Raw genomic sequence first — 25,695 nt, forward strand, 5'->3', positions numbered from 1 at the left:
TGTGTGTGTGTGTGTGTGTGTGTGTGTGTGTGTGTGTGTGTGTGTGTCATCTGTTGATGACCACACTTCTATGGGATTAGTGGCCACATGGCTACACTGGGCTGGCCGCCTAGTGAGCCTTTCATTTGGCTTCACTTGCAGAAGGCGGTCTGTGTGCTGTCCAACAGTTTACTGAAAGCGGGAGATTTCCAAACTTAATTTCTTTGGATCTGTAAGTAAGTCTTAACCGGACAGACTGGGAGCTCACTTGGGATGGCGCAGGACATTACCAGTTTAACTGGAGAGGACTGTTTTGAGGGGAATTCACCCTGTTGTGCGGTCACAGGAGCTTTGAGTCAAGGAGACAAGGAATATGATGATATTTTGGAGCTTAATCAGTTTGATGGACTACCTTATTCCTCTAGGTTTTACAAATTGCTGAGTGAAAGGAAAGAACTGCCAGTGTGGAAAGCAAAGTGTGAATTCATGGACACTTTGGCCAAAGGACGGTTTGTCATTGTCAGTGGCTCTGCCAAAACTGGGAGAAGTTCTCAAGTGAGTACTGTAGCTTTGACACTTTATATTGCACTGCTGTGGAAAATATTGTCCATTTTATTCATGCAACAACTTTGTTCCAGGGAGATATTCAATCCCACTTACTATCGATTTATAGTGGGGAAGCATCTGTGATGTAAACAAGTTATCTTTTGAAACAGATTCCCCAGTGGTGTGCTGAATTCTGCCTGTCAGTCCAATTCCAGCATGGCATGGTGGTTTGTACCCAGATTCACGCACAGCAGGCAGTAGATCTCGCCTTAAGAGTGGCTGATGAGATGGATGTCAACATCGGTCATGAGGTCGGGTACAGCATCCCTTTGGAAACATGTTCTACTAATGACACAGTCCTCAGGTATGGTGAAGCAGCTACTTCCTACTTTTAAACGCAGATGTATCCAATGTTTCTCTATCTGATTCTTTCTCTCCTCTTGCCGGGTTACTACAATAAAGCACCGTCATGACAATACCCCCACCCCTCCTTTTCTGATTCACAAGAGAAAAGTGAACAAAAGGCCTGAGGGGGCTCTTTTCAGGGGCTCCTCCACAGCTGCCCCGGCTCCCTGTCTGCCCATATGTCATGCTCCCTCATGTGGTTTGCTCATAAGTCAGCTGGGGAACAAAGAAACCCAGCACATTGGGGGGAGAAAGATCAGATAAACAGGCAGCCGGCATGAACAAAAGGATCCACTCCTCAGAGTAATTATCAGAGTAAATTACACTAATAGGAAAGTTGAAGTGTAGACAAAGTGCTTTTCATTAAGATGCCATTCTGAGGTTCCGCCCTTTCAGCCTAGAGGCTAACAATTAAAGAAACCTGAGGATTTATTTCAGGCTATTATGAATTTAAATACAGTGTGTGCCAAGTGCAACGTATCCCTCCTAATGTCAAGCATCATTTTATCACCCACCACAGGTACTGCACAGATGACATGCTCCTGAGAGAGATGATGTCAGACCCTTTGCTTGAGCGCTACGGTGTGGTAATCGTGGACCAGGCCCACCAGAGGACCGTAGCCACCGATGTACTCCAGGGTCTGCTGAAGGACATCGCCCTGCAGAGGCCAGAGCTCCGAGTGGTCCTCCTTACAGCCGTCGAACCCGTCCCCAAGCAGCTGGCCCACTTTACCGGGTCAGCAGCGCCTCTGATTGGCCTGGAGAGCCCGGGTGCAGGGGAGGTGGTGCACAGCAGCACAGGTGACAGCTACTTCTGCTCTGCTCTCCGTCTGGTGCTGGAGATCCACCGCTCTGAAGAGGAAGGAGATGTGGTTGTGTTTCTGGTGACAGCGCAGGTATAAAAAGAAGCACCGCACAATGGACTCAGCAGTCTGAAAATATGTCTTCCTCTGACTCTCTCTTCTTTGTTTACTCTCCACCAGGAGATAGATCTGGCCCATGAGATCCTGTGTCATGAGGGGCACAGCTTATCCCCTGATCTGGGTGAGCTCCTGCCCGTTGCTGTGCACCCTGGCCAGCCTGGGAATCTACCAATCCTGGGGGAGGAGGAGACAGGCCGGCCTCGCAGAGTATTCCTCACATCCAGCCCAAACGAGGACTTCTTCTGGGCTGTTAGCTCAATACGTTTTGTCATTGATGCCGGGCTTGAGAAAAGATATGTAAGTTAAGTAGCGTTTTAGTTTAGCTAGTCGAGGTGGCATAAGCTTTGTCTACTTTATATACTGTTGGGTTGTTTAATCTCAATCTAGAAAGATAATAATATGTTGAAGATGTAAAATCTCCATCTGCAAAGTAACTAGTAACTGTAGCTGTCACATTAATGTAGTGTAAGGAAAAAGTTCAACATTTGCCTCTAAAACGCAGCGTAGATAAAGTATTAAGTATTTGAGTAAATGTACTTAGTTACATTCCAACACTGTATATAATCAAGGTCACCACACTGTGATGCTGTTGCAGGTTTACAACCCCAGGATCAGAACAAACTCAGTCATCATTCGGCCAATCAGCGCGGGTCAAGCCAAGAGTCGCAAACAGCTGGCAGGTCCAACAGGTGAGAAGTTCTTAACGTTTAACTTTTACAAAACACGTGTAATGTAAATCTCTGGCTGCTCTCCTGTCTAAAAAATTATCTTTCTATTCTGTAGGCAAGTGTTTTCGTCTGTACCCAAAAGACAGACAGCTTCCTATTGAGATACGCCCACATGTTGTGGAGTCGGACATCTCTTCCACTGTGCTCTTCTTGAAGAGGATGGAGATCGCTGGACTGGGCCACTGTGACTTCATCGACAGGCCAGGTAAGATTTAGGCTACATGAAGCAAACACAGAGAGTGTTTTTGTGGCCATTTGTATTGGCTCCTGGTGTTCCACTAAATTTGACATCATCCTCAGTGATAATGAGATGGTTTTTGGGTTCAGTCAGTCTGTTCCCTTTTGTTCCAACACACAGGAACTTTTTTTTATTAGGAGGCAGTGAGCCGTGCCTCAGCTGAACTGACAGCTCCTGTTCTGCTAGCATCCTTTTAGAGCTGACCTGCTTCGGTGTGCTTTTGTTTCCCCGGATTTATTCACCCCCACTTACACACACACACACACACACGCACACATACACTGAGCCTTCCATTAGTTGATTAGTGCATACACATAGTGTTGGTCTGTGGATAATAGAGAGAATCTAAGGTGTCCACATCTCTTAGTTTCAAAGTAAAAATTGTGTTTGTTGCAAAGACAGAATAGAAAATCTAATTTGTACCATGAAAGTACCATTGTACCATTTTTTTCATGGCAGATGTTGGTGAGGATTATAAAATCCTAATCTTCTGCTGCCTTTTTATTCTGAGCGTGCCCACCAGGGTGCCAGAATACTGCAGGGGGATTGTCCCAGTGGGTCACCACTTTGGATTAGACATCATGAAAACTGAAAAATAATCCATAACCGTTTTAGTCAAAGTGTATTTGTATGTAATTAATAATCTCTTTAAATTTTAGATGGTCATAAAGGCATGAACTGGTTCTCTGCACAATTTGGTTCCTAGTTTAACCAAAGGTTTAATTTAGTAAAATCAAAAAACAATGTATGATCTAAAAACCTTTCCAACCCAGATCCTGAAGGCCTAATGCAGGCTTTGGAGGAGCTAGACTACCTTGCAGCTCTGGATAATGATGGCAACCTGTCTGAGATGGGCATCATCATGTCTGAATTCCCCTTGGAGCCCCAAATGGCCAAAACTCTGCTCGCCTCCTGCGAGTTTGACTGTGTCAGCGAGGTGGTCATCATCGCTGCCATGCTAACAGGTACCATGTGCTGGCCTGCCATTTGAACAAATATCTGTTAGTATCTAGTAAACAGTAAGTTGTAAACATTACATGTGTATTGTGGATTTTTTAGTACCAACTTTCTTCGCGGTTCCCTCTGCGGACCTGAAGCCAGAGGCGACTCAGTGCTACATGAAGTTCCAGAACCCAGAGGGAGATCACTTCACCCTTATCAATATCTACAAGGCCTTCAAACAGTGCCAGCAGGATCCATGTAAGTTTAAACAGCATCACCACACACACACACACACACACACACACACACACACACACACACACACATATATATATATATGCTAGATCAGTGAATGAAGAAAAATAATTGTAATTGTTAGCTAAGTTTATTGACATTTGTTTATTTTTTAATAGTTACATCAATCTAAAGAATTGGGGGTTACACTTCACTTGAAGGTATCTACATAAGAGTGACATGACACTGTCATGAACGTGTCATAAACATTATAAACAAGTCATAAACATTTATGACATAACGCTTCTGTCATTAAGTGTAATTCGGTTTTTGTCATGACAAGTTAGGGTTAGAGTTAGAGTTAGGGTTCATGTGTTCATGACACTGTCATGTCACTCTTATGTAGATACCGTCAAGTAAAGTGTTAACGCATTGGGGGAAATATACTTTACGAGTTAGTGGACAGTAGAGCAAAAAAAACTAAATCAAAACAATTTTTTCACAGAGTTGTATTGATTATTGTCCCATCCCTATGTCTCCATCACTGACTGTGCCTTCCTGTAATCATCTCTTTGGCTCTGTCCTCTTCCCTTGTTAGACTGTAATGTGGAGAAGTGGTGTCAGGATTTCTACCTGAACCACGCTGCTCTGCTGATGGCTGACGCTCTTCGTGCTGAGCTCACCGACACCCTGAAGAGGATCGAGCTGCCCATCTCAGTGCCGGCCTTTGGTTCCCGAAGCAACACCCTCAACATTAAAAGAGCTCTGCTGGCAGGTTTTTTCATGCAGGTCAGTAAACATAACTTTATTATACTTTTTCTGATTATTCCGACAGCACATGAATGCATCACAGAAACACCCAGAGGCATCCTAAAGACTCTTAAGGCCATTACGCCCAGGCCACACTGCCTACCTCTACCTGTGTGTGACGGCTACCTCGCTAAACTCTATCTTTCTACATTATATATTAGTATAGTGACCCTTTTTTTGGAAATCCATCTCATTGTGCCTGGCTGTGATTTCCCTCAGGTGGCGCGGGATGTGGATGGATCGGGGAACTACTTCATTCTGACCCATAGGCATGTGGCACAGATCCATCCTCTGTCTGTCTACGGAGCCAAGAGCCCCAAGCTGGGCCTGCCTGAGTGGGTGCTGTTCCACGAGCACTCCTTCTCTGAAGACAACTGCCTCCGCACCGCAACCCACATAACACCAGAGGAGTAAGCCTCAGCCTTGTTAACATTTTATTTTTTGTATATTTTAAACTGTGCACTTGTTTTGCAATCACATAACTGACCATATACAGTCTTGTTAACTAGACTGCAGTCTCTTATTGCTTTAAAAGAACTTAGTAGAGCACCCCTCGTATCTTCTCACATTTAAAGAAGCTTAAAAGTAATCAGACGGACACATTCTCTTCCCCTTTTTTGGTCCAGACGTAAAGCCCCAGTTCAGCAGAGTCTAGTCATGCTGGTTGTGAGAGGAGGTATCCTAATCCCGTTCTCAAGTATCAGCTGGTTGGAGAGGGGATTATAGATAGCACAGATCCCTGGGAATGTGGAACTGCAGTTTAATAGAGGTAGAGAAAGCTCTGCAGCCTTTGTCATGCTCTCTTAGGTTCCACGTCTTAAAATGTGTCAATCCAAATAATGCGAGGAGCAGATATTGTAAGCATCTGTAAGTACTGTAAGTCTTCTCTCCAACAAAAATTTGTCATTCAAACCTAACCCAAATTGAAAGCAATTTTAGGTTAGTACATTCAACAAAAAAATGTTTTTTGACTGTGCTTTTTTTACCAACAATATTGTCCTCTCTCCTACTAGGTTCATTCAGATGGCACCACAGTATTTCTTCTACAATCTACCACCTAGTGAGAGCAAAGATATCCTCCAAAACATTTTGAACCATGGAGCTTCTCAGTACCAAGAGCAGAAACCTCCAACCTCCCAAGAGGAACCCCAGACTTCTGACCGCTGTGTCATACAATGACTGACTAACCCACTGTTCTCAGTAGAACTTAATGCACTATATTGCACAGAAGGACATTGTCTGGATAGTTCAGTAATTGACCATTTTGTTTGTTTTTAGGAGTAATTTCCCTTCATCTGTGCCCCTCATCCCTCATTTTTGTCACAATATCATGTTCTGCATTTAGTTAAGCGTTTTACAAAGTGCACTAATATATGATATGAAAACAATAAATGCTGTCTTATCTTGATTGATTTTCAGTGCCCACTTACTTATATTTGTACTTAATCCTCATATTCAACAGAAAAATCTATTTACTTCAGGATATTTTTTTCATACTTTAAAATGTCTAATTTTGTTCTAATCTCGCAAGGTCTATAATTTGGGTTCACAGTCCCTGCTGGCATTTTGAAAGATTCTGTGGCTCCTTTTTGCATCTTACCTTCAGTCACTGTCCAACAGTCAGTCATTCACCCACAGCACTGAGGGTCCAGCCTGATTAATGAGGTGCAGGGACAGATTGGCTCCCACCTGCAGCTCCATCTGGTGTTGATACAGTTCAGTAAGAGTGGGGTGACCCAGTTCACTGACGCAGTATTGAAAACATCATGTCCCCTCTTCAGTGACCCGGGCTGAGCGGTGCAGCCAGGACCAATGCCAGAACCCACACGGTACATTGTCATCTGACCCACTTAAAATCTTTCATGAACTTGTCTATGAATGTCTTTTCGAGGTTTTGAGATCATTCAGTAAATGTTTAAATGTCAGGATAAAAAAACTCAAATAATAGTCCAGTATGTTATCATAATCAATGTATATTTGTTATCCAAAAATATGATTAACTAAACTAAAAGTTAATTAGATGTGTCCTATTAGCCCAAGAACACATTAGCATTTTGTGATGCTTTAGGAGTAACATACAGTACAATATCATGAGGGGGATGGAGCATTTACAGAAATACAGCACCTAAAATTGAAAAACCTTTTTATTTTCATGTCACAGCAAATCAAGCTGCTATAAACTCACATGTATACATACATCCATGTGGATGAACTAGCCTCTGAGTTTGCATTGAATATTGCCAAACTATTGCACACTGTTGTTTTGGAAAGCAAATAACACTTTTGATCTTATTTTAACTTGTCAGCCATCAGTCACACTTCAATCTATTTTATTCACAGCATTATTGGTATTGTTGAATATCAAAAATACCAATTATATATTCAGATGAATCATCACTTTTGTGAGCATGTGCTAAATAATTTCTCTCTTTTTAAGCCCGTGTGTAGAAGTTATACACGATTATACCATTTTGAAATCTTTCTTATGCCGTAGGTTTTTGTTTGTAGAAAAATGAGGCGATCCAGGTGATGTTTGGTACATTCAACAACAAATCCTACACATAGGAGCCTCACATGTGACCCATAACTGCTTAAGCAATAAGAACATTTAAATAATATCTTCTGAATTTACAACTCTTTTTCACATAAATGTACAATTCAAAACCTGTGATGCAAATGTTAGAAAAAGATGAAATTTGTTTTTAAAGGCGCAGGAGGTGAAATTAGCTTTGAAACTGTAATTCAGAGTAGGACGGTGTTGCCTGAGCCTATTAATAATGGTGTCTATAAATCATCGTTTTCAGTCACAGCATTTTTGAGAAGACAGTTGTTGAGTCTTCCAAGTCTTCCGAAGAGTGGCGCTTGGAGAAGAGTTAAGGTCTTGAGTGTCTTCCTTGCTATGGTTTATGTCATTATTATCATGAATGCATACCCGTGTCGTCACTTCCTGTTTGCGGGGTCAGCTGCTGCAGAAGCTCCATGTGGAGCTTGACGCGGCTGTGGAGAGGTGCGTTTTTCTCAGCTCGCAGCAGCTTGGAGTACACATTCTTATAGGTTTTCAACAGCTCCTCATCCTTATTGCTGTAATAAAACACAAACAAGTTTGTCAGGAGTGAGCATTGTGAAAGTTCAAAAGGAAATGAGATACATAAATAGCTAAACAAACCGTAAGGGTTTTAGAGCTTTGCTCACCTTGGTTTCCGTTTCATCGTCGTCATCAGTTTGATCAGCTGCAGCAGCAGGAAGGAGAAACTCGGCTCAAACACAGCAATCAACTTCATCACTTCCTGGAGGTTCAGTCCTGAGGTGGGACCAGCAGCCACATCAGGAGACTCTGCTGATTTAGCAGGGTCTGGTTCACTCAACTACAGCACAAGAGGTGAAAGGAGAAGATGGTGTAGGTTAAGGCTGATTTATGCTTCTGTGTCGAAACGACGGCGTACCCCCGCAGACCCCTCTGCGTCTACGCCGGACCCTACGTCGCGGCGACGCACATCTCTCGGCCGTGGCTTGGTAGCGTTGCATTTCCCCGACTCATTTCCTGGTTCTCCTTCTCCATAAACAACATGAAATCAAGGGAAGGGTTAAATGTTCCTGCTACAGACCTCCCACCGTGGTCAGAAAGCACAGGGGAGACACTTTGTTTCTCTCACTATGACTCTAGAGTCGCTACTCGCTCCGGAGCTAATCGCCGTCACTCTCTCACTTTCTCCCTCGCTCTACCACACACACACACGCCGGCCCGAAGCACACACCACCGTACAAGTATAAACTTCAGGCCCCTTACGTAGGCTACGGCGAAAGCTCTGCGTGGAGCCTCCGCAGAAGCATAAATCAGCCTTTACATCGTGTGATCCAGAAAGCAACTGAACAAAGCTTTGCAAAGATGCATGAGGGAGCATTCCCATCTGCTACTCTGAAATGTACCTCTGTCTGCTCCTCCAGCAGCTCTTTCTGAATCAGCTGGAAAGCATGCCGTGTTTCTGTCATGATCTCTACTGCTCCAGTCAGGCTCTTCAGCTTAGCCGCGTTGCTGCTCTGACCTGTGGAAACACAATATATAAAAACGTTACTTTTAAGAGGCTATTGATTCAAATGCTAGTACGTTCTCTTGGCAAAACCAAACACTACTGACAGCAGTTACTCACCTGCCATGGTAAACTCAGCAAAGGCCACCCTCTCCAGGAGCGTGCGGAGCAGCTCACAGGGTGCATCTTTGAGGCTGAGAAACAGACAGACAGCCTTGCTGTAGTGAAGCTCTGCCAAGCTGCGATGCTGCTTCCGCAAGTGTTCATCCCCCACCTGTCACACAATTAGAGCCAGAAACACAGACATCCTTTAGTGTGTATTATACTGCTGTAAGTATGAAACACAGACATCCCATCACCAGTGATTCTATTCTAGTCTGTGTGTAGTTCTTTTTTTCTTTGTAGAAAATAACCATTTGTCTTTTGGCATTACCAAAAAGGGTGAGCTAAGACTATGAATTATTAGCACAAAAACATATTGGGGGGTGATAGCAAAGGTGCAACTCTTATTTGTTTTTGTATTTATGCATATCATGACTTTCCTAGAGGTACCGTTGTTCTGTGCATATGATACCGTCATGTAATTTGCTTTCTGCCATTTTTTTTTTTTTTTTGGCTCTTATATTATAACAGATGTTAGAAGAGAAACTTTAAGACATTAAGAAAAATAAATGATATATTTTATATTATTGTTTAATTTTACATGGTTTCCCACCTGGTTGCGGAAGCAGCTGTGGTACATAGAGGCCAGGCGGTGGTGGATGGTGGCAGCTCTGTACTGGTAGAGCGGCTGACGAGCCGACTCAGTCTGCAGGTCGCAGTACTTCAGGGACTTCATCATTGCCTCGGTCACCTCCCGCTCAATCTGGGAAAACACACACACACACACAGGGATGGATGATTTCAAGTTTGAGCCCATGTCGAGGCATTACTGGTGCAAAAACAACTAATCATGCACCCATATACTGTATATTCACCATGATTGCCTTTTGGCATCAGTGATCTTAGCATTTGTAAAAAACTGGATTTTTTTGAGGACATAAAGGTTGCCACACAGCACATGGAAAAAAAAATTGTGTACGTTGTTTTTCTAGAAAACACTTAATTTAGAATATTTGTGAAACAAACCCACCTGCTCCTGGGCCTTCCTGGACAGCGGGGCGTAGTCCTGCAGAAGTGTAGCCAGGGTAAAATAGGTAGTGGACAGCTCCCAGATTACACTGTCCCACACTGCTGAATGGTTCTCTCGGCTTGCCAGTGACTTCATAGCCCGCAAGTAGTAATCTATGGCCTAGGGTAAAAAATGTATTATGAAGAGCATGCTAGTGAAGGGTTAATACGTAGTGACATATATATAAAAAAAAAAAAAAAGACAGAGATCGTTGCTTCAGTGTGAATGCTCAATGCAGAGTTTAAGACAAAGGGTTTGACATTGCACCTTGTTGTAGTAGAGAGCCTCTTCAGGTGAGAACTCCCCTCTGCTCTGGTCGGAAGACAGGGCACAGTGGGCCTGAGCACAGATTCTCATCAGCCTGCCAGTATTACACAGCAGCAAGGCTGTGTTGGTGCTGTCCCCAATGGCCCCAAAGTCCTTCATGCCTTTCTCAAAGAAGGCAAAACTCTTTTTCCACATCTCCTGCTCTACTACGGACACCGACTTCTTCACTAGAAGGCGAGGGGAGGGGGGAGAGGCCAGTTAGATACAGCAACATGGACAATGGAGCAATACATTTTTATGAATTGTTTTGTACTCCTTATTGGCTGATCCAGGTGTGAAAAAATTGTTTTCTGGACATAATCATTTCCAGTGCGAAGTATCTAAATTTCAACTGACTCATGCAAGTTCAAAGGAATAACTGTTTTTGTACTCTTTTATGTCCACTTAGTATATTGGTTCCATCTGTTTTATCCAACATACCTTCTTTCTCAGTCTGCATGGCTGCTGCCTGGTTCATATAGTAGACTCCCATCTCGTTGCGGATGTTTCCCAGCCTTTTGAGCACCTGAGCCAGCTGATCTGAGGCGTGATCTTTTAAAGCCTCAGAGACGAGCAGTTCATACGCTGCCTCATAGCACTTACTGCTAACAAACAGCTGGTACTCCGGGTCCATGGCCAGGTCTGCTGCCATGTTGAAGGCTAGTGGGGTAGAGAGCAGAAGCATTGACAAATGGAATGAACAATAACTGAACAGAACAACAAGACAATAAATTATAGGACATGAAATGTTATTCTGAATGATGTTGGTGGAACTGATATGGACAGGAAGACGGTGTACACCAGTTATGGATCTGGTGTTTGCAAACACCCCTAATTTCAATACATCAGGCAAGAAAGCCAAACACTGTGTGCTGTAATGATTGTATGATTGTCTGTCTTTAGTGACCGACCCTGGCAGCTGCTCTCTCTGTGCAGGCTGTGCAGGATCTCCTGGTCCTCTTTGGTCTGGTAGCTGTATTCCTCCAGGTAAGCTGCTCTGTTGTTGGCATTCTGTGCCAACATCAGCTGGATGTCCCCACACAGAGACAGGCACTGGCTGTGAAACTGTAGCACCTGCGGGTGCAGTGTACCGCTCACTGAACAATAAGCATCTGAAGGCAACGATAGAAGAAGGGGAAAGAGATATAAAGGTTAAGTTATTATATTGCCTCATAAAATATCGAAGGAGCTGTTTGTAATCAGGATCAAGATAAAATTAGGATGATATGAGTAGTCAAAAGTGAATGTTTAATGGAAGTTTTAAAACAGTTTCAGACTCAATCAGATGTAAGGACCTAACGTTTTTTTTCGATTATAGTACTCAATTATTTAACTTAACTTTAACCGAATAAATACATTACGTAAATAAGCCACAATTTACACAACACAAAATGTAGGCGGGTAGAAATGACAAAATAACACATTTTCAGCAACTTATGAACAAAAAACATGAAAATACTGAAAATCCATAAATGTCATAGCGACATTTCCAATTGTTTCTGGTGTATAACAGAGTTAAATAAACTTACCGTAACACTGCAGCGATAGCTTGATGTAGCGCAGGGCTCGGCCGTACTTAAGCAAGTTGGTGGCAGCATCAGACAGGACGTAGTAGGCCTTGGAGGCTTTGAGGAAGAGCTGCAGCTTCATGCGGTGCTGCCACGAGCCGGGGATCATCCCTGAGCGTGTCGGGTGGTCTGCCTGCAACAGCCTCGCTGGTGACACACACACACACACACACACACACACACACACATACACACACACATACACACACACACACACACACACACACACACACACACACACACACACACACACACACACACACACACACACACACACACACACACACACACACACACACACACACACACACACACATTGGAAGACCAGGAGAAAGACAGCATGCAGGGTTGAGAGATGAAGAATGTCCTGTCAGCCATTTAGGAACAGTGTGTGTACTTGGTTAAAAAAAAGACACTTGCAACTAAATAGATTTGACCCACCGTGTATGCCATATGCTTACCAATTTACTGTTTTATTATGCGGTATCATATATTGGAAATAAAAACTGTAGACTGACCTCTTTCAAGAAGAAGAGAGATGCCTTGCTCGGCAGCGCAGGCTCCGGTTGTACTTCTGTCCTCATATTTAAGAGGAATGGGTGTGTTAGGGTCTGCAGCTGGGAGATCACTCTCCCTCTTGATGGTGCCATCCACTGCCTTCAGCCCCTGTGTAGTATATTACAGCGATTATTAACACAGTAGAGGACACATCCCATTATTAGCATTGTATGCAGACTAAAACATAAATATCACGCAGAGACTCACCTTTAGCACGTAGCTCAGGACGTGTCTGCATCTCTCCTCCTTGTCTTGAGAAACAGGGAACGCGCTGCTTGGCTGCAGGTATCACAAAAGGGAAGAGTATGCCTTGGTGTTTACATACAACATATTTATCTGTATATTCCACACACTGTTCCCTTAGATCTGTGTAGAGATTAAAGACTTTAGAGAGGCTCTCACTCTGATCTGGTGAGTGGATTTGTATTTCTCGGGGACCGACAGCTCCCAAACAGAGCGGATCACAGCCACAGCTTTACTATCATCATGTGGGCTGCAGCAAGAGCTGTAGGAGCCGTTCTCGTCGCTGTCCTCCGTCAGCTCCTCTTCCTCCCTGTCCTCGTCGCTGTAGCTGTCCTCTGAGCCGCCGCCCCGAGGGGACTCCCCTCCATCTTCTCCTGGGGGCTCGTCGAGCTGGAACAGCTCTGACAGCATGTAGTGGGCGGAGGCGATGATCTGAACAGACAGGGACAGGAGATAGAGGAGATCAGAACTGGAGTCAGGTTCAATCAAATCTATGGCATTCTCAGATTTGTCAAGTGGTTTCACTTTTTACTTTCCCGCTGTCTAAATATGTATTCAAAATACTGCTCTCATCTAATCAGGACGCGTGATGACTAAAGAAGGACTCTCCATGAGAGTTTTCTACCCATTTAACCTGGCAGCTCATCCTTTAACTAAATACAGGATCTGGGTTTGAAACCGGTCCAGGACTTTTGCTGCACCGAGTCTGTCCTACTTGTAATTGTAACTCTGAAATAAGGGTGGAATTTCTTTTTAGATTCAAGCTTACCTGGGGGTGCCTTTCCTGATCCAGAAGTCTGACGCAGTTTAAAAGCAGAGTTCTGATTGTGCCATAGTGCTTTCTGTTTTGCCTTGCCTTCAGCATCAAGTTGCTGGCAACTCTGCACCACAAAACAAAAAACAGACAGAACTCATTACAGTTTGCACACTTGCACTGTTAATTGTGTCTGTTTTTAAGGCATAACTGACTTGCAAAAATCTTTTTTATATAAACAAGGCTGAGTGTAATTTAATCTCTTACTATTTAAATTATTAGAAATGTTGTTAACTTATCTGACTACAATTTATAGATTTGGTCAGCTTAACCTTATATTGTAAGCTAATAAAAATACATATTATAGGTAAAATATTGAATAAACTTGCCATGACATGTCAAAAGCTCTTTTTGAATAGGAAGTCTTTTCAGCCCTGGAATCTAATCCTTCAAACTTATTGACTTTCTCAGTTTTGCACTAATCCTGACGCACCAAGTCGCTATGCTGGGACTTACCTGTATAGTAACACAGCCACAGGAAGAGTGAAGGGATTCTGACATTTCTCTTCTTCTGCCTCCTCACACAGAGTAGTAAGATCATAAAGCTTCACAATGTCACTCCCACTTGCTGTGGATTCAAGAAATAACATTAAAAAAACACAAGCTAGACAAGTGCATAGCACGCACAGAACAGTACAGACTTAATACAAAGACTTAATACTTCCTGTTCACTTATATCCCACCTTTGAAAAGCCAGTAGGTGTGACCCTCTTTGGTGCAGTTGGACTTGAGGAAGGAGAGGATATTTTGGGCGATGTCTTTCACCACCCTCGTGGAGAAAGTAGAGTTCTCCAAATGAGGGATTTCCTCCGTCTTTATCATCTCATATTTCTGCAAAAACCATACAGGCAAAAACAATGTTGACATTTATTACCACTTTTTCAAAAAGCTGAAAATCAGTGATGTTAAAAACAATGTTACCGCCATTAAAAGACTAACATAGAAGATAGAGCACATGTTCTTCTGTGAACATCAACTATGGCAATCATCAAACGGATAATAATAATAATAATAATACTTAGTAATAATAAAATACTGGACAAACCTGAACGATGCCATTGACGTGAAAGCACATGACAAGCTCTGGGACATTACACATCAAATTGTCGAGCCAGTAGTCAATACCTGTCAGAATGTTGATTGGTTTATTGTTGTCCCTGATAAACACAGTAAAACAGTTAAAGGTTAGATGTTAGATGAACGCCTGGTGCACACCAGAGGATTTTTCAAATCTTCACTGATTTAAAAAAAAAAAAAGTGGGAGACCACAGACCTAACGACAGATTTAAATGATTTTTAATAATTTAATCATAAGAATGCGGACACCAGACGAGTCGGTCAAGAAACAGCACCACACACTTGGCATTCTCCTAAACTGAAAGAATCTAATCTGACAGAAACTGACGCGATCAAACATGACTTCAGAAAACAAACAAACATAAAGGCAGACTGTCCTCGTCAGATGGTTGCACTTGCGTGTAATTCTGTTGAGGTTGTAGCATCCAAAATGACATTACTGGTTCACCTTCTGAGGTCAGATAAACTGATTTAAAAACTGTGCCACTATGTGTATAGGTTATTTGCATTATCTTGCTGACACAGACATGTAACAGAAGGCCCCAACAGAAGGTAACAGAAGTAAAATACAATTAAAATGACATCATAAAATCATAAAATATTAGCATTTTCCCTCTGAATGAGTTTTAATTTCAGATCCGTAATGAGAGCATAAGGTTTAAAATTCCAACCTGAGTCTCAGACTGACGGCAGGATAACGACCACCTCCGAAAATAGGCATGTTGGACCCAACCAACATGTGGATATCCTCAAATGTCCACATAATGTTTCGCACAAAGTCGTTTCTTAAACCCTGTCAAACAAGTGACATCAAAGTGTATGCAGACATTAGACGTAAGCTACCAACTGTAGTAATATACAACTAAGGAAGGGTAAGAGGTTGTATTACCTGACTGTTCTCCCCTTCGTTGAAGAGCATAGGGAGGTTTTGCTCTTTGTGTACCGACGTCACCTGGTCCAGAGCAAACTTGCTGTCCATAGAAACACTTTCCTGCACATTTAAGAGTAGCTATACTGTCAGTGCAAGCAGTGCAAACCAAAACCCTCACGAATATAAGCTTAGCAGTCACCCAGGAGCCAATCTGATCGAAAAACCCTTATTTATACCCATATACATTTATTCTTGCTAAATAATGAAAGTTTTGAATGGCTATGGCACACAGCATTGACTCCTAATCAAGAAGAAATTCACATAATTTCAAAGTAACACTTCCCCATTGGAGACTCATAAAAAAACTGTCCAACAGCTAAGACACTGTACCTGCTTGGGAACATCTGATTCTTCTGTATCAGACGCTGTGCTGGTGAAGGCGGTGGGCCAAGAAGAACTGAACTCCTCTGCTTCATTCTCCTCCTCCTCCTCCCTTTCATTTGGGTTGTTTGGTACAGGCTCTGCAGCCCCATCACCATTTATACTGGAGGAAACACAGAAGTTGTTATTAAATAAAACTGGAAAAGATGCACCTTAAAATGAAGTGTAACCTAACTCCCATAATAAACCCCTTTTTCCCATAATTCGAGTAACGCCAAGCACTCACCTGTAGTAGAGAAACTTGGACAAGATTGCTTTCTGATACCAGTGCTCTTTACTCTTCTTTTTCCTCTGCCACTTCTGATCTATTAGCCGCTGATAAAACTCTTTTAGCCAGGTCCAATCTCCTGTCTACAACACACACACATAGCAGGGAGGATACAATCACTTACACCAAAAACTTAAAAGATACAGTCATAGTATATATGTCGTATCTATGTCATAATATCTATATCTAACCCTGACTTGAAAAAGTCTGGAATAAGTCCCTGCTGTACCTGAGAGGATCGCATGAAGAGCTCCTGAATGTCCAGCTCATCCAAAAGCAATGTTCTCCCAACGCGGTGAACGGCCATACTGACGTGGGACTTGCTGTAGGGAATTTTCAAAAGCTTCTTGATGTTCTAAATGTGACAGAAAACAAAAGTTAACATCAGCTGTATGTGCATGTTCCAGAAAGATATATTAGCTTTGCAACAGCTCCACGAACCTCAGAGTCTGATACCACGTCGACATCATCCCCGATGCAATCAATGAATTCATAAGCCATCCCGAAACTACAAAGGAGGAAAAAAAAACTCAATCACTACAGAGTGTTTGTGAATGGTGATATGGAGTAGGGTCAGACTATCAATCAATTTTTCACATGAAATTGTACGAGGTACAATTCCAGTAAAATGTTACCCTATAACTTGTGCATGATTCATCATATACTAATTAATGACTTAAGACATTTGCTGATGAATCATGATCCATTATTTACCCACTGACAAACCCAGGCAAGAAGTTAGTGGTGTCTACACTGTATTATATATACTTCTGTTTCAAATATAGTTTTGTAACATCAATGACAAAAGGGCAGAATTCATTACAGAAGTATATTATGCACTGTGCCTAAGATGGATAAACCGGTGAGTACTAATCAGTCTTTATGAGTGCATTCAGAGCAACAACAGAGGCATTCTGCCCAGCAGGTTTCCGCAGTTAAGCAGAGCATAGAGTATGATGCTTTTTAGCCTCTAATACAAACTAAAGAGTTGCATCTTCTATCTCAGCAAAACATATTCACAAGATCTTAAACTGTCATCACACACTGTCCTTTATCCCACACAAAACAATAACAGAGACGTGTGTTTCAAATCATTTTAAACATTACTCGATGCATGATCATTTACAGTCTCATCTTAAAATACTAACCTAACAAGAAGCCTTTATAATATTTAGTTAAACCTTCCTGATAAATGATAAATGGGGTTGACAAATACCTCTCAGTATAATGCAATACCATTCAACAGCACTACAATCTCCAAAATTGCAATTTGGTTGAATTAAAGCATATCTAAAACAATTTTAACACAGCCCTGCAATAAATATGATGACTACATGTTCAGTTTTTGTTGTATTAGACTCACTTATTTAGCAAAAACTACATTTTTCTACAGAGACCAGCACAGTTTCATAATAGAACAATAAAGATCAGTTGTAGTAAAAGTATTTCTCATGATGTTATACCTAGAAAAAGGCTTGCTCTTGCTGCTGGAGCCTAATACAGTGGTGCCAGCACTGCCCAGCTGGGGGTTTTCTCTGAGCCAGTTGGCAGGAGGCAGCTTCAGGTCTGTCTGCTCCTGCAGCAGGGCATAGCTGGTAGGAGGCGGGGCGGCAGAGTACTTGACAACGGCACGGCTCTTTATTTCACTGTTGCCTGCGCATACTGCAGAGTCCTTCAGGATAACAAAGTAAAAACATAATATTTTAAGTAAGTTACTATGAACAGGACTCACTGATTGATGTTGGAGTTGGCTTCAGATTCTTCTACATAAACCTTTCTAGTCTAGATACTTACATGTTTGCTGCTCTCTCCTGTGCAGGTAGGGCCACTGACTTCTTCCTTTGCATTATCCAGGGGGATCCCAGACTCTCTGTCCCCAGCTGATGCGCTCATACTGGACACACGACAGTTCAACCCAGCCAACACTGGCAACTTTTTTTTATCAATTAGACAACCTATCCATGGCTTGGACAACACATCTATGCATTGGCTAGATAACGAGCTACGTCAATTATTTCAATAAAGTTGTCTCTAGTTTGCTAGCTTGACAGGCTAGCTCCGCGAAAGAGTAACGCTGACTCAATAAGTTGTAACAAATAAGCGTAGTTACACAACAAGGTTGTTAAATTAAAGTCAGATGAAACTCACACGAGAGGCTGTTGTTGCTTTGTTAACATTAGTAATGTTTAGCCTTACTTAGCTAACTAGGTAAATAAGCTTATTCTCTTTCCATCAGCAGCCAGTCAGTCTGTTGTTGTCAGAGCACACGTTCATGCGAGCAGTAACAACTTCCGGTTTCACGGTAAGACAAACTCCAAAAATCAATATTTTTCTTATTTCGACGATCGGAATTACTCCGAATAAAAAAAAAAAACATTAACAATTTGTAACGTATAATATTATCTTATATCACGGAACATATTTCAGTTACCGTGACTTATGGTGACTTATTGAGAAAAATGAATGAACCGGAAGTACTTCCAGAGCCTCTTTCTAGAAAAGTTGAGTACGTTCTACATTCTATTGTATTTTATTCAGAAATGTACTCACTTGTCTTAACTGTTTAGTTTAATATGTTATGTTTATGTTAATACGTTCTATATTACAGCCAAATGGTATTAAAAAAAACCGATTGTGCTATTTCTGCTCTGTTCTTCTGGGGCTTATTATTGAGTTTTATTATTTGGAAAAGTGTATAAATTAAATCAAATTATTTAGTAGTGCCTACCTACAGATTTGATTAATTGAATTAAATTGAATTGAATTAAATTGAATTGAATTGAATTTGATTTAATGCCCTCTGTCATATTATATGATATCACATAATATTACACAATTATATTACATAATAATTTATTTAATGTAATAGGCTATGTATTACATTATACTAATTTATATTATATTATATTACATTACATTCAGTGGTGTGTCTTTTATTCAGGTAGAAGTATTTAAAAATACTCTTTAACAAGTAAACATTTCTGCTTTCATAGTTGTAGCCTACTAACATTTTCTCTAGTGTATAGTGTAGTGTAGTAGTATAGTGTATATATTAGCAGCATAAAGTAAAGAATAAAAAGCAAACATACTCACTATAGGTGGCAGAGTGTTCTTCGTTATAAAGTTTTGTTTGTTTGTTTTGTATACATACAAATCATACAAAGTATTAAGATTTAATAAAATCTTAAGTTACAAAGTCAATAGTAGATTTCAAATAAATGTAGTGGAGTAAAAGTAGAAAATATTTCCCTCTGAAAGTTAGAAAGTAGTAAAGTTGAAGTTGAAAGTAGTATTTAATGGACATATGCTAAAGTAAAGTGCAGCTACCTTAACATCGTTGTTAATTACTGTAGAACTATTTGAGTAATGTAGGCCCTACTTGAGTTAGGCTACTTTCCCTATAGTCTATTATATTATATCATATTAGGCCCATATGATAAATGATATGGCAAGGGCCAGGATCATGTCAGAAGTTATATAGGCCAAATGCAGAGTTCAGCTCAGCTCAGCTGACTGACTGAACAGGGAGGAGCCGTGAAACTTTGCTTCAGGCAGTTCATTCCTGTGCTGACGGCTACGTTTTAACAATAATTTCGTCTTCGACCAAAATCAAGTGGGAGCGGAAGGACATTTTGGGGGCAGTTTGAAAAATTTGTTTTTGTTACAATGGGAAGCTGGAAAAATCACGCGCGAGCTCGACTACAACTCAGAGACCAAACTGAGAAACTCCCATTCGTTGGCGTCTTCACAAGCTGTAAGATTAATATTTTTTTTAACAGCCTTTGTAGTGATGATCGATGTTCTCACTGTCTTAGCTTGAGGACATCTGTTTTCTTTTAGTGTCTCAGCTGGAGGAACGTTTTGAAATTCGCAAACAAATTTTGGATGATGTTCACTCTAAGAGGTCAGAAATGTGGAATTTCACTAGCCTTTCTGATGCCCAATTCTTTTTTTTTTCTTCTTTTTTTTCATCTGTACACTAGCTGCTTTTTGTTTTCAGTTTAGAACGAGGTGGACTTGAAGTTGGGAAAAACACCAGACTTCTTCAACTCCAACTGAGAGAGAGTGAACACCTGAAAGAAAAGGTGGGTTAAATAAGGAGAAACCCAATGATAAAGGCCATATTATCAGCCCCCGACTACATGAAAGACATTTCAGCTATCAATCTACGCTATATAGACAGGAGCAGTTTGCACAAATATTTGTTAAAGGCTAAACCACAGACATGCAGCTGATGATCAGAAAATACATAAATACACATCTTTAAGTGTAAAAGTATCATTACATAATTTCATCCTTTGCGTTTTGTCTCCCCAGCTGTCTCAGACTGTCTCCGACCTGACCACCGTTCTGTATCTGAAAGAGGCTGAACTGCAGTACTGGCAGTCACGGTAATTTCAAGTTTTAACTACAGCCATCACAGTCTACTCCCTGCTTTCTCTTAAAACTGAGAAGCCTATAATCCGAAGAGACAAATGAACACTGTGCTAGGCCCAGTGGCGCAAAAAGTGGATATGCGCTATATGCTGCGCATAGGGGCGCAGCACCATGTGGGGCGCCAAAGCGATGGTTAATAAAAAAAAAAAAATCCTCAATGTTATTATATAACATCAAAGAATTTCTAATAAGGGAAGAAGTTCCACTCTCTCGTTACTTCCGGCTTCTGAACTGGTTGCAGTTCCACCAGAGTTCCATATAGGGGGCGCTCACAGGCCAGTGCAGAATGAATGGGACTCTATGGAGCTATACCCCTCAAAATCCACTTTTCTCAGGATATTTTTTGTCTAGTAATTTGAATGTTGCATTCGAAAGGGGAGGCTAAGAAAATACACACTGCTGGGTGTTAGATTTTTTTAAAGTGGCTTTTTTGTTCTAAAAAGCCTTTTAAAATGTCAATGACGTCATACACATATACGGCCAGAGATACTGCTTTACGGCAAGCTCTGAGTCGCTTCCTTTGTTCTCTCGAAGCATCGACAACACAGCTGACAGGTTAGCCTCTCCCTGTCAATACACGTGCTAGAAAGAGGTTTGCTAATGTTTTAAAGACCACGCCGAAATATTCACTCTGACTTTCTGGTTCTGCTTTGGATGATCGTAATCAGTCCTTCACTGACCAATCAGCATTCATTAGCAGAATGCTAGCGTGTTATGGGCAACAACGACTCAATCTGTAAGAAATCGAAAGGAAGTACTCGTTCATTCAACTTTCGACCTATAATCAATTCTGAACTTGCAAAAACTGCAATCAAATCTGAGATTTCTCAACGACAATCAAGCGAAAGAGACAAATTTAGCCGTCTAGCTCCATAGAGTCCCCTTCATTTAGCACTGGACTGCGATCACCCCCAGTGGAACTCTGGTGGAACTGCAACCAAATTCGGTACAATGGGGCTGAATAGGGAGTGGAACGGCTTTCCGTAGACGGGCTTTGATAACATTTTAGAGGACTAACAGGCTAGAGTAGGCGCCCTGTCTAAGATTCCATCATAGAATGTTGACATAGAAGAGGGAGGGGAGCGCCGAGCGAGCAGGTGCAAGTAGTGAGTTGTTGGGGGCTAAAAATAGAAAAAAGAGGGAAAAGGAGATGGCATGGCCAGGGATGCGACAGCAGTTAAATAAGTGGATGGTGAGAGGCAACAGGTAGGATTTAAAGTGTGACGTCTGTGCTTGGAGGCTTGCAAATAGTCATGTTAACGGACTAGCTAGCGTTTGCTAACACTGGGAATGTAGCAGCCAAATGGGGGTTTACGGCTAGCTTAGAATCTGCAAAACCGAGGTTGATGAGCTGAAAACTGGTAAATATAAGGTAGCATGTACAATAAATGACAAGAATCTGGAAAACATAACTAATGCTATAACTCTGGTTTACCATGGAATCATGCATAGATTTGCTACCAAACTTGGAGGCTTGCAAATATCCATGTTAACAGACTGACTAGTGTTTGCTAACTTAATGGAAATCAATGTTGCTGATAGCTACATTTAGATTTTGGTTAAACCCTAAATTAGCAATCCCATGCATGAGATATCTCAATTTTATTAAGGTCAAATAACAACTGGTAAATATAAGGTAGCATGCACAATAAATGACAAGAAGAAAAATAAATAAATATGAAGTATATATATATATATATATATATATATATATATATATATATTTAAAATACAAAATGTGAATGTAATTTCAACAGCAGCACAACCTTACTACATAATAGTTGTCTTATCAGATGCCATCACTAGGCTGATAATAATTGAATTTAGGCTGCTATATTTAACAGTGAGTTCATTTCATTCATGTGTGAGGATGGTGGATCATGAAAGACAGGGGAAGGCAACAGGTAGGTCTAACATTAGGTGGAAGTGTAGGGGAGCCACTTGATACCAACAGATTTATTTCTTAATATTATTAATATGGAAAAACTAATGAAAAATCTATTACATAATGTTTGTTTGACAATATGTCTTAGTGGAGAAGAACACAGGCAAGGAGTGAATAAGACAGACATGAGGTCGGCGATGGCATCAGGTAGAGATGAGACCAGTGATGACATCAGGTAGAGATGAGACCAGTGATGACATCAGGTAGAGATGAGACCAGTGATGACGTCAGGTAGAGATGAGACCAGTGATGACATCAGGTAGAGATGAGACCAGTGATGACGTCAGGTAGAGATGAGACCAGTGATGACATCAGGTAGGAGTTCTATTAGACCACACAAAACTAAATGTCCAGTATGGTTTGAAGTTCTGTTGACCAACCTATTCACTGTGTCCTTTTTGGGGGGAAAATAGTGCAGACAGAGATGGAAAGCTACTCACTACTCAAATCACATCAACCAGGGGTGATGATTTTTTTTTGCCAATTGTCACAGTTAGGTTGCCAAGGGCAACTGGACGACCGTTAACGTCACTGATATACTTTGAAAGATAAACCTTTATTATTTAAAGCCCATACATGATGATGTTCGGCACACTTTCTTTTTTTTTTTTTTTTTGGGGGGGGGGGGAGGGGGTGCCAAAATTGTTGCTGCATACCCCTTGACACTAGGTAGTTGCGCCCCTGGCTAGGCCTATTGGTTGTTGGGTCACATTAAGGCACTGTATGAAAGTTGTTGGAGATTTATTATTAGGAGCTCTTTTCTCCAAAAAAATGTTGTGCTATTTTCTTTTCAATTATAGTGCCTTGAGAAATTATAGGGAGAGTACCGCAGTTTTCTATAAGATTCAGCCTCCCTTCCGACCCAATAATTTTCATTCAGGCCCTTACATTACATCCACCTACAGTATTAGACATTAGACAAGTTGAAGAAATGCTGAATTCCCAGTATATTTTGTGATCTAGCAAAAAAAGAAAACCTTCCCACTATGTATGTTACAAAGTAAATAAAAATATGATGACTTTGGGCCTATTGAAGGAACGACAGGACTTTATAAAGTGACACACCCATGGTGCAACTGTATATGACACCTTGATAAAGAAGCATAAATCCAGTTTATGCCACATGTCGTTCTTCACTAGCAGATAAACTTGTGACCTACAATCCAACATCTAAATGTTTGAAGTAACAGTACCACAAGATGATCAGACAGTAAATCACTCTTTCATTACTTGGCTCTTTCAGTGTGTCCCACTACCATCAAGAGGCACTTACTCTGGCTAAAGGGAGTAACACCCTGAAGGCGACCCTTTCAGAATTTGAGTTCACCATAGAGTGTCAATCCAAAGAGTTGGCAGCCCTTCGTACAGAGCAGAAAGGACTAAATGAGGCGTTGGCACAGGCCTGGAGAGAGAAAGAAGAACTTGTGCAACGATGGATGGAGGAGAAGAGGGGGGATGCAGACAGGTTAAATAAGTACAACGACACACAGGAAAGGTGAGAGGGTGTGATCTCTGTGTGACTTAAAAAGCTCAAACATAATAACTGATAACCACTGTTTTTGGAGATTTTAAGTTGTTGCTGATTACTGCTTTTCACCAGATGGCAACGTTTGGCAAATCAGCTAAAGAAGCACCTCCATAGGGAGATGAGAAAACAGTATGTTCCCATAGTGACGAGCTCTCGGAGTAATGAAACAGAAGCGCCTACATCAGTCATTCTGAGTAAGCATCAGCGTTCTGTTTAAAATATTAATGCATAATGTAGTGGGTGCAAACAAATGGCTGCCTCTTCATTTAAAACCATTAGTTCACCTCAGTGCTGCACACACACACACACACACACGGACCCTCGTAGGCACCAAGAGCCTTCATCAAGAGCATCCTTATGACCTTTTTATTTAAGGAGGTCTAGATGATGAGGTCTAGACAATGTTATGGTGATAAACAAAGCAATGATAAGGGGCCATTTAGCCTTCATCAAATTACTAATTGAGCTTGTAGTGCTTCATATCAACACAGTATACTCACATTCAAGTACCTTAAGTTTATCGTGACGTTTATATTGGTACTGGACCTGGACACAGACCATAAAACCGTGTCACTTCAAGAGGCGGCCATTTTTATGCATCTTGTGTGCTTCAACCTGATGTCAGGAACAGGCCTGTAGCTACCTTTGATGTCAGGACACATTGATGTTGTCATGTCTTGGGTACTTTCTCTGAGAATTTGACCGTTACCAACCTGGAGAAGAGGGTACTGTTAGTTCTACAATTAAAAACTTAGACATGGTTGTTTTTACAGGTGGATTTACAGGCGGATTCCAGTATGTTTAGACTTGCTATGCTTACATTTTTACTCCTTTTAGGCCAATACAAAATACATAAATAAAGAACTAGGGTTGGTTATTGATGTGGGTGCCTACACAATTGCTTACTTAGAAGAATATGAACATGTTTGGACCCTGGATGGTAACCTAAAACAAATTAAGTAATTCAACTTTTTTGTTTTGTTCATTTTGTCCTCAGGGATCAATAATACAACAGATATGCACCAGGGACAATCAGACCACAACCATGTCTCAGCGGTGGCAAAAGTCTAATTTCCCATGGGATCCTGGAGACGACAGATCTCAGCATGAGGGTTAGGTCATTTCCCCATTTCTCCATTCTCCATTTGCCTGTAGTTGAAAAACAAATTGGTCATACGTATACGTACATGTATGTGACGCCAGAACGATGACCAAGGAGTGACTGTATCGGTTTGTTTAATTTACCTACTTTAGAATTAATTAGTGACTATGTGCCGTTGTTAACTTTTAACTATTTTTATTTGCAAAGAAAATCACGTAAATAATGTTTTACTTCCTAGGTCAAAAAGTGTATTTGAAAATAATTGATTAAAGTTTACTTTTTTTTTTTTTTAACACATTTTAAAATTAAATGAATAATTAAAATTTCTTACTAAAATGAAGAAGAAAAAAAACTATCCCAGATGAATATATGTTGTGTATTGTTGTTGTTTTCCTAAATCCAGTGTTGTGTAAAATAAAGCCACATGTGTTATTTTTTGTTTGTTTTTTCATCCATCAGAGAAACCTTTACTTTGACCTTTAGTTGCTGAATTGTAGAGCTCCTCAACAAAGACTCTGTCTAGTTTCTCCACA

At 41.1% G+C, this 25,695-nt stretch overlaps 3 protein-coding genes across 3 annotated transcripts; 2 read left to right on the forward strand and 1 right to left on the reverse strand.

Moving 5' to 3' along the window:
- Positions 1–252: 252 nt before the first annotated feature.
- dhx32b (DEAH (Asp-Glu-Ala-His) box polypeptide 32b) lies at positions 253–6,025 on the forward strand. Its single transcript, XM_078273461.1, has 11 exons — positions 253–534; positions 696–889; positions 1,451–1,826; positions 1,914–2,150; positions 2,449–2,542; positions 2,637–2,786; positions 3,593–3,784; positions 3,879–4,019; positions 4,594–4,784; positions 5,025–5,215; positions 5,819–6,025. The coding sequence occupies exons 1-11, from the start codon at positions 253–255 to the stop codon at positions 5,982–5,984; spliced, it is 2,214 nt and encodes a 737-aa protein (XP_078129587.1). The 3' UTR covers positions 5,985–6,025.
- Positions 6,026–6,931: 906 nt separating this feature from the next.
- edrf1 (erythroid differentiation regulatory factor 1) lies at positions 6,932–18,440 on the reverse strand. The gene is made up of 25 exons (XM_078273200.1): positions 17,945–18,440; positions 17,614–17,822; positions 16,592–16,658; positions 16,380–16,505; positions 16,109–16,233; positions 15,832–15,985; positions 15,460–15,561; positions 15,242–15,363; positions 14,539–14,650; positions 14,177–14,324; positions 13,950–14,061; positions 13,449–13,560; positions 12,839–13,111; positions 12,644–12,715; positions 12,397–12,544; positions 11,840–12,025; positions 11,222–11,422; positions 10,752–10,970; positions 10,272–10,498; positions 9,966–10,124; positions 9,549–9,698; positions 8,954–9,107; positions 8,733–8,848; positions 7,998–8,170; positions 6,932–7,886 (listed from the first exon to the last, which is right to left on the reverse strand). Exons 1-25 carry the CDS (start codon positions 18,041–18,043, stop codon positions 7,724–7,726), a joined length of 3,729 nt encoding a protein of 1,242 aa, XP_078129326.1. The 5' UTR covers positions 18,044–18,440; the 3' UTR covers positions 6,932–7,723.
- Positions 18,441–19,816: 1,376 nt separating this feature from the next.
- LOC144532825 (autophagy-related protein 16-1) lies at positions 19,817–25,394 on the forward strand. The gene is made up of 7 exons (XM_078273763.1): positions 19,817–19,904; positions 19,991–20,054; positions 20,151–20,235; positions 20,468–20,541; positions 23,776–24,027; positions 24,133–24,254; positions 25,058–25,394. The coding sequence occupies exons 1-7, from the start codon at positions 19,817–19,819 to the stop codon at positions 25,129–25,131; spliced, it is 759 nt and encodes a 252-aa protein (XP_078129889.1). The 3' UTR covers positions 25,132–25,394.
- Positions 25,395–25,695: the final 301 nt, after the last annotated feature.

This window comes from Sander vitreus, chromosome 17 (assembly GCF_031162955.1).
Source record: "Sander vitreus isolate 19-12246 chromosome 17, sanVit1, whole genome shotgun sequence".
NCBI lineage: Eukaryota > Metazoa > Chordata > Actinopteri > Perciformes > Percidae > Sander > Sander vitreus.

Bases quoted from the DNA above. Each gene is read 5' to 3' on its own strand.
- dhx32b (XM_078273461.1), top strand. From the start codon at position 253: ATGGCGCAGGACATTACCAGTTTAACTGGAGAGGACTGTTTTGAGGGG. The intron at 890-1,450 runs GTATGGTGAAGC...CACCCACCACAG, and splicing joins ACTAATGACACAGTCCTCAG to GTACTGCACAGATGACATGC. The intron at 4,785-5,024 runs GTCAGTAAACAT...GATTTCCCTCAG, and splicing joins TGGCAGGTTTTTTCATGCAG to GTGGCGCGGGATGTGGATGG.
- LOC144532825 (XM_078273763.1), top strand. From the start codon at position 19,817: ATGGGAAGCTGGAAAAATCACGCGCGAGCTCGACTACAACTCAGAGAC. The intron at 20,236-20,467 runs GTGGGTTAAATA...TTGTCTCCCCAG, and splicing joins GTGAACACCTGAAAGAAAAG to CTGTCTCAGACTGTCTCCGA. The intron at 20,542-23,775 runs GTAATTTCAAGT...TGGCTCTTTCAG, and splicing joins CTGCAGTACTGGCAGTCACG to TGTGTCCCACTACCATCAAG.
- edrf1 (XM_078273200.1), bottom strand. From the start codon at position 18,043: ATGAGCGCATCAGCTGGGGACAGAGAGTCTGGGATCCCCCTGGATAAT. The intron at 15,562-15,831 runs GTACAGTGTCTT...TTAAATGTGCAG, and splicing joins AATCAGATGTTCCCAAGCAG to GAAAGTGTTTCTATGGACAG. The intron at 12,026-12,396 runs GTCAGTCTACAG...GTGTGTCACCAG, and splicing joins CTCTCTTCTTCTTGAAAGAG to CGAGGCTGTTGCAGGCAGAC.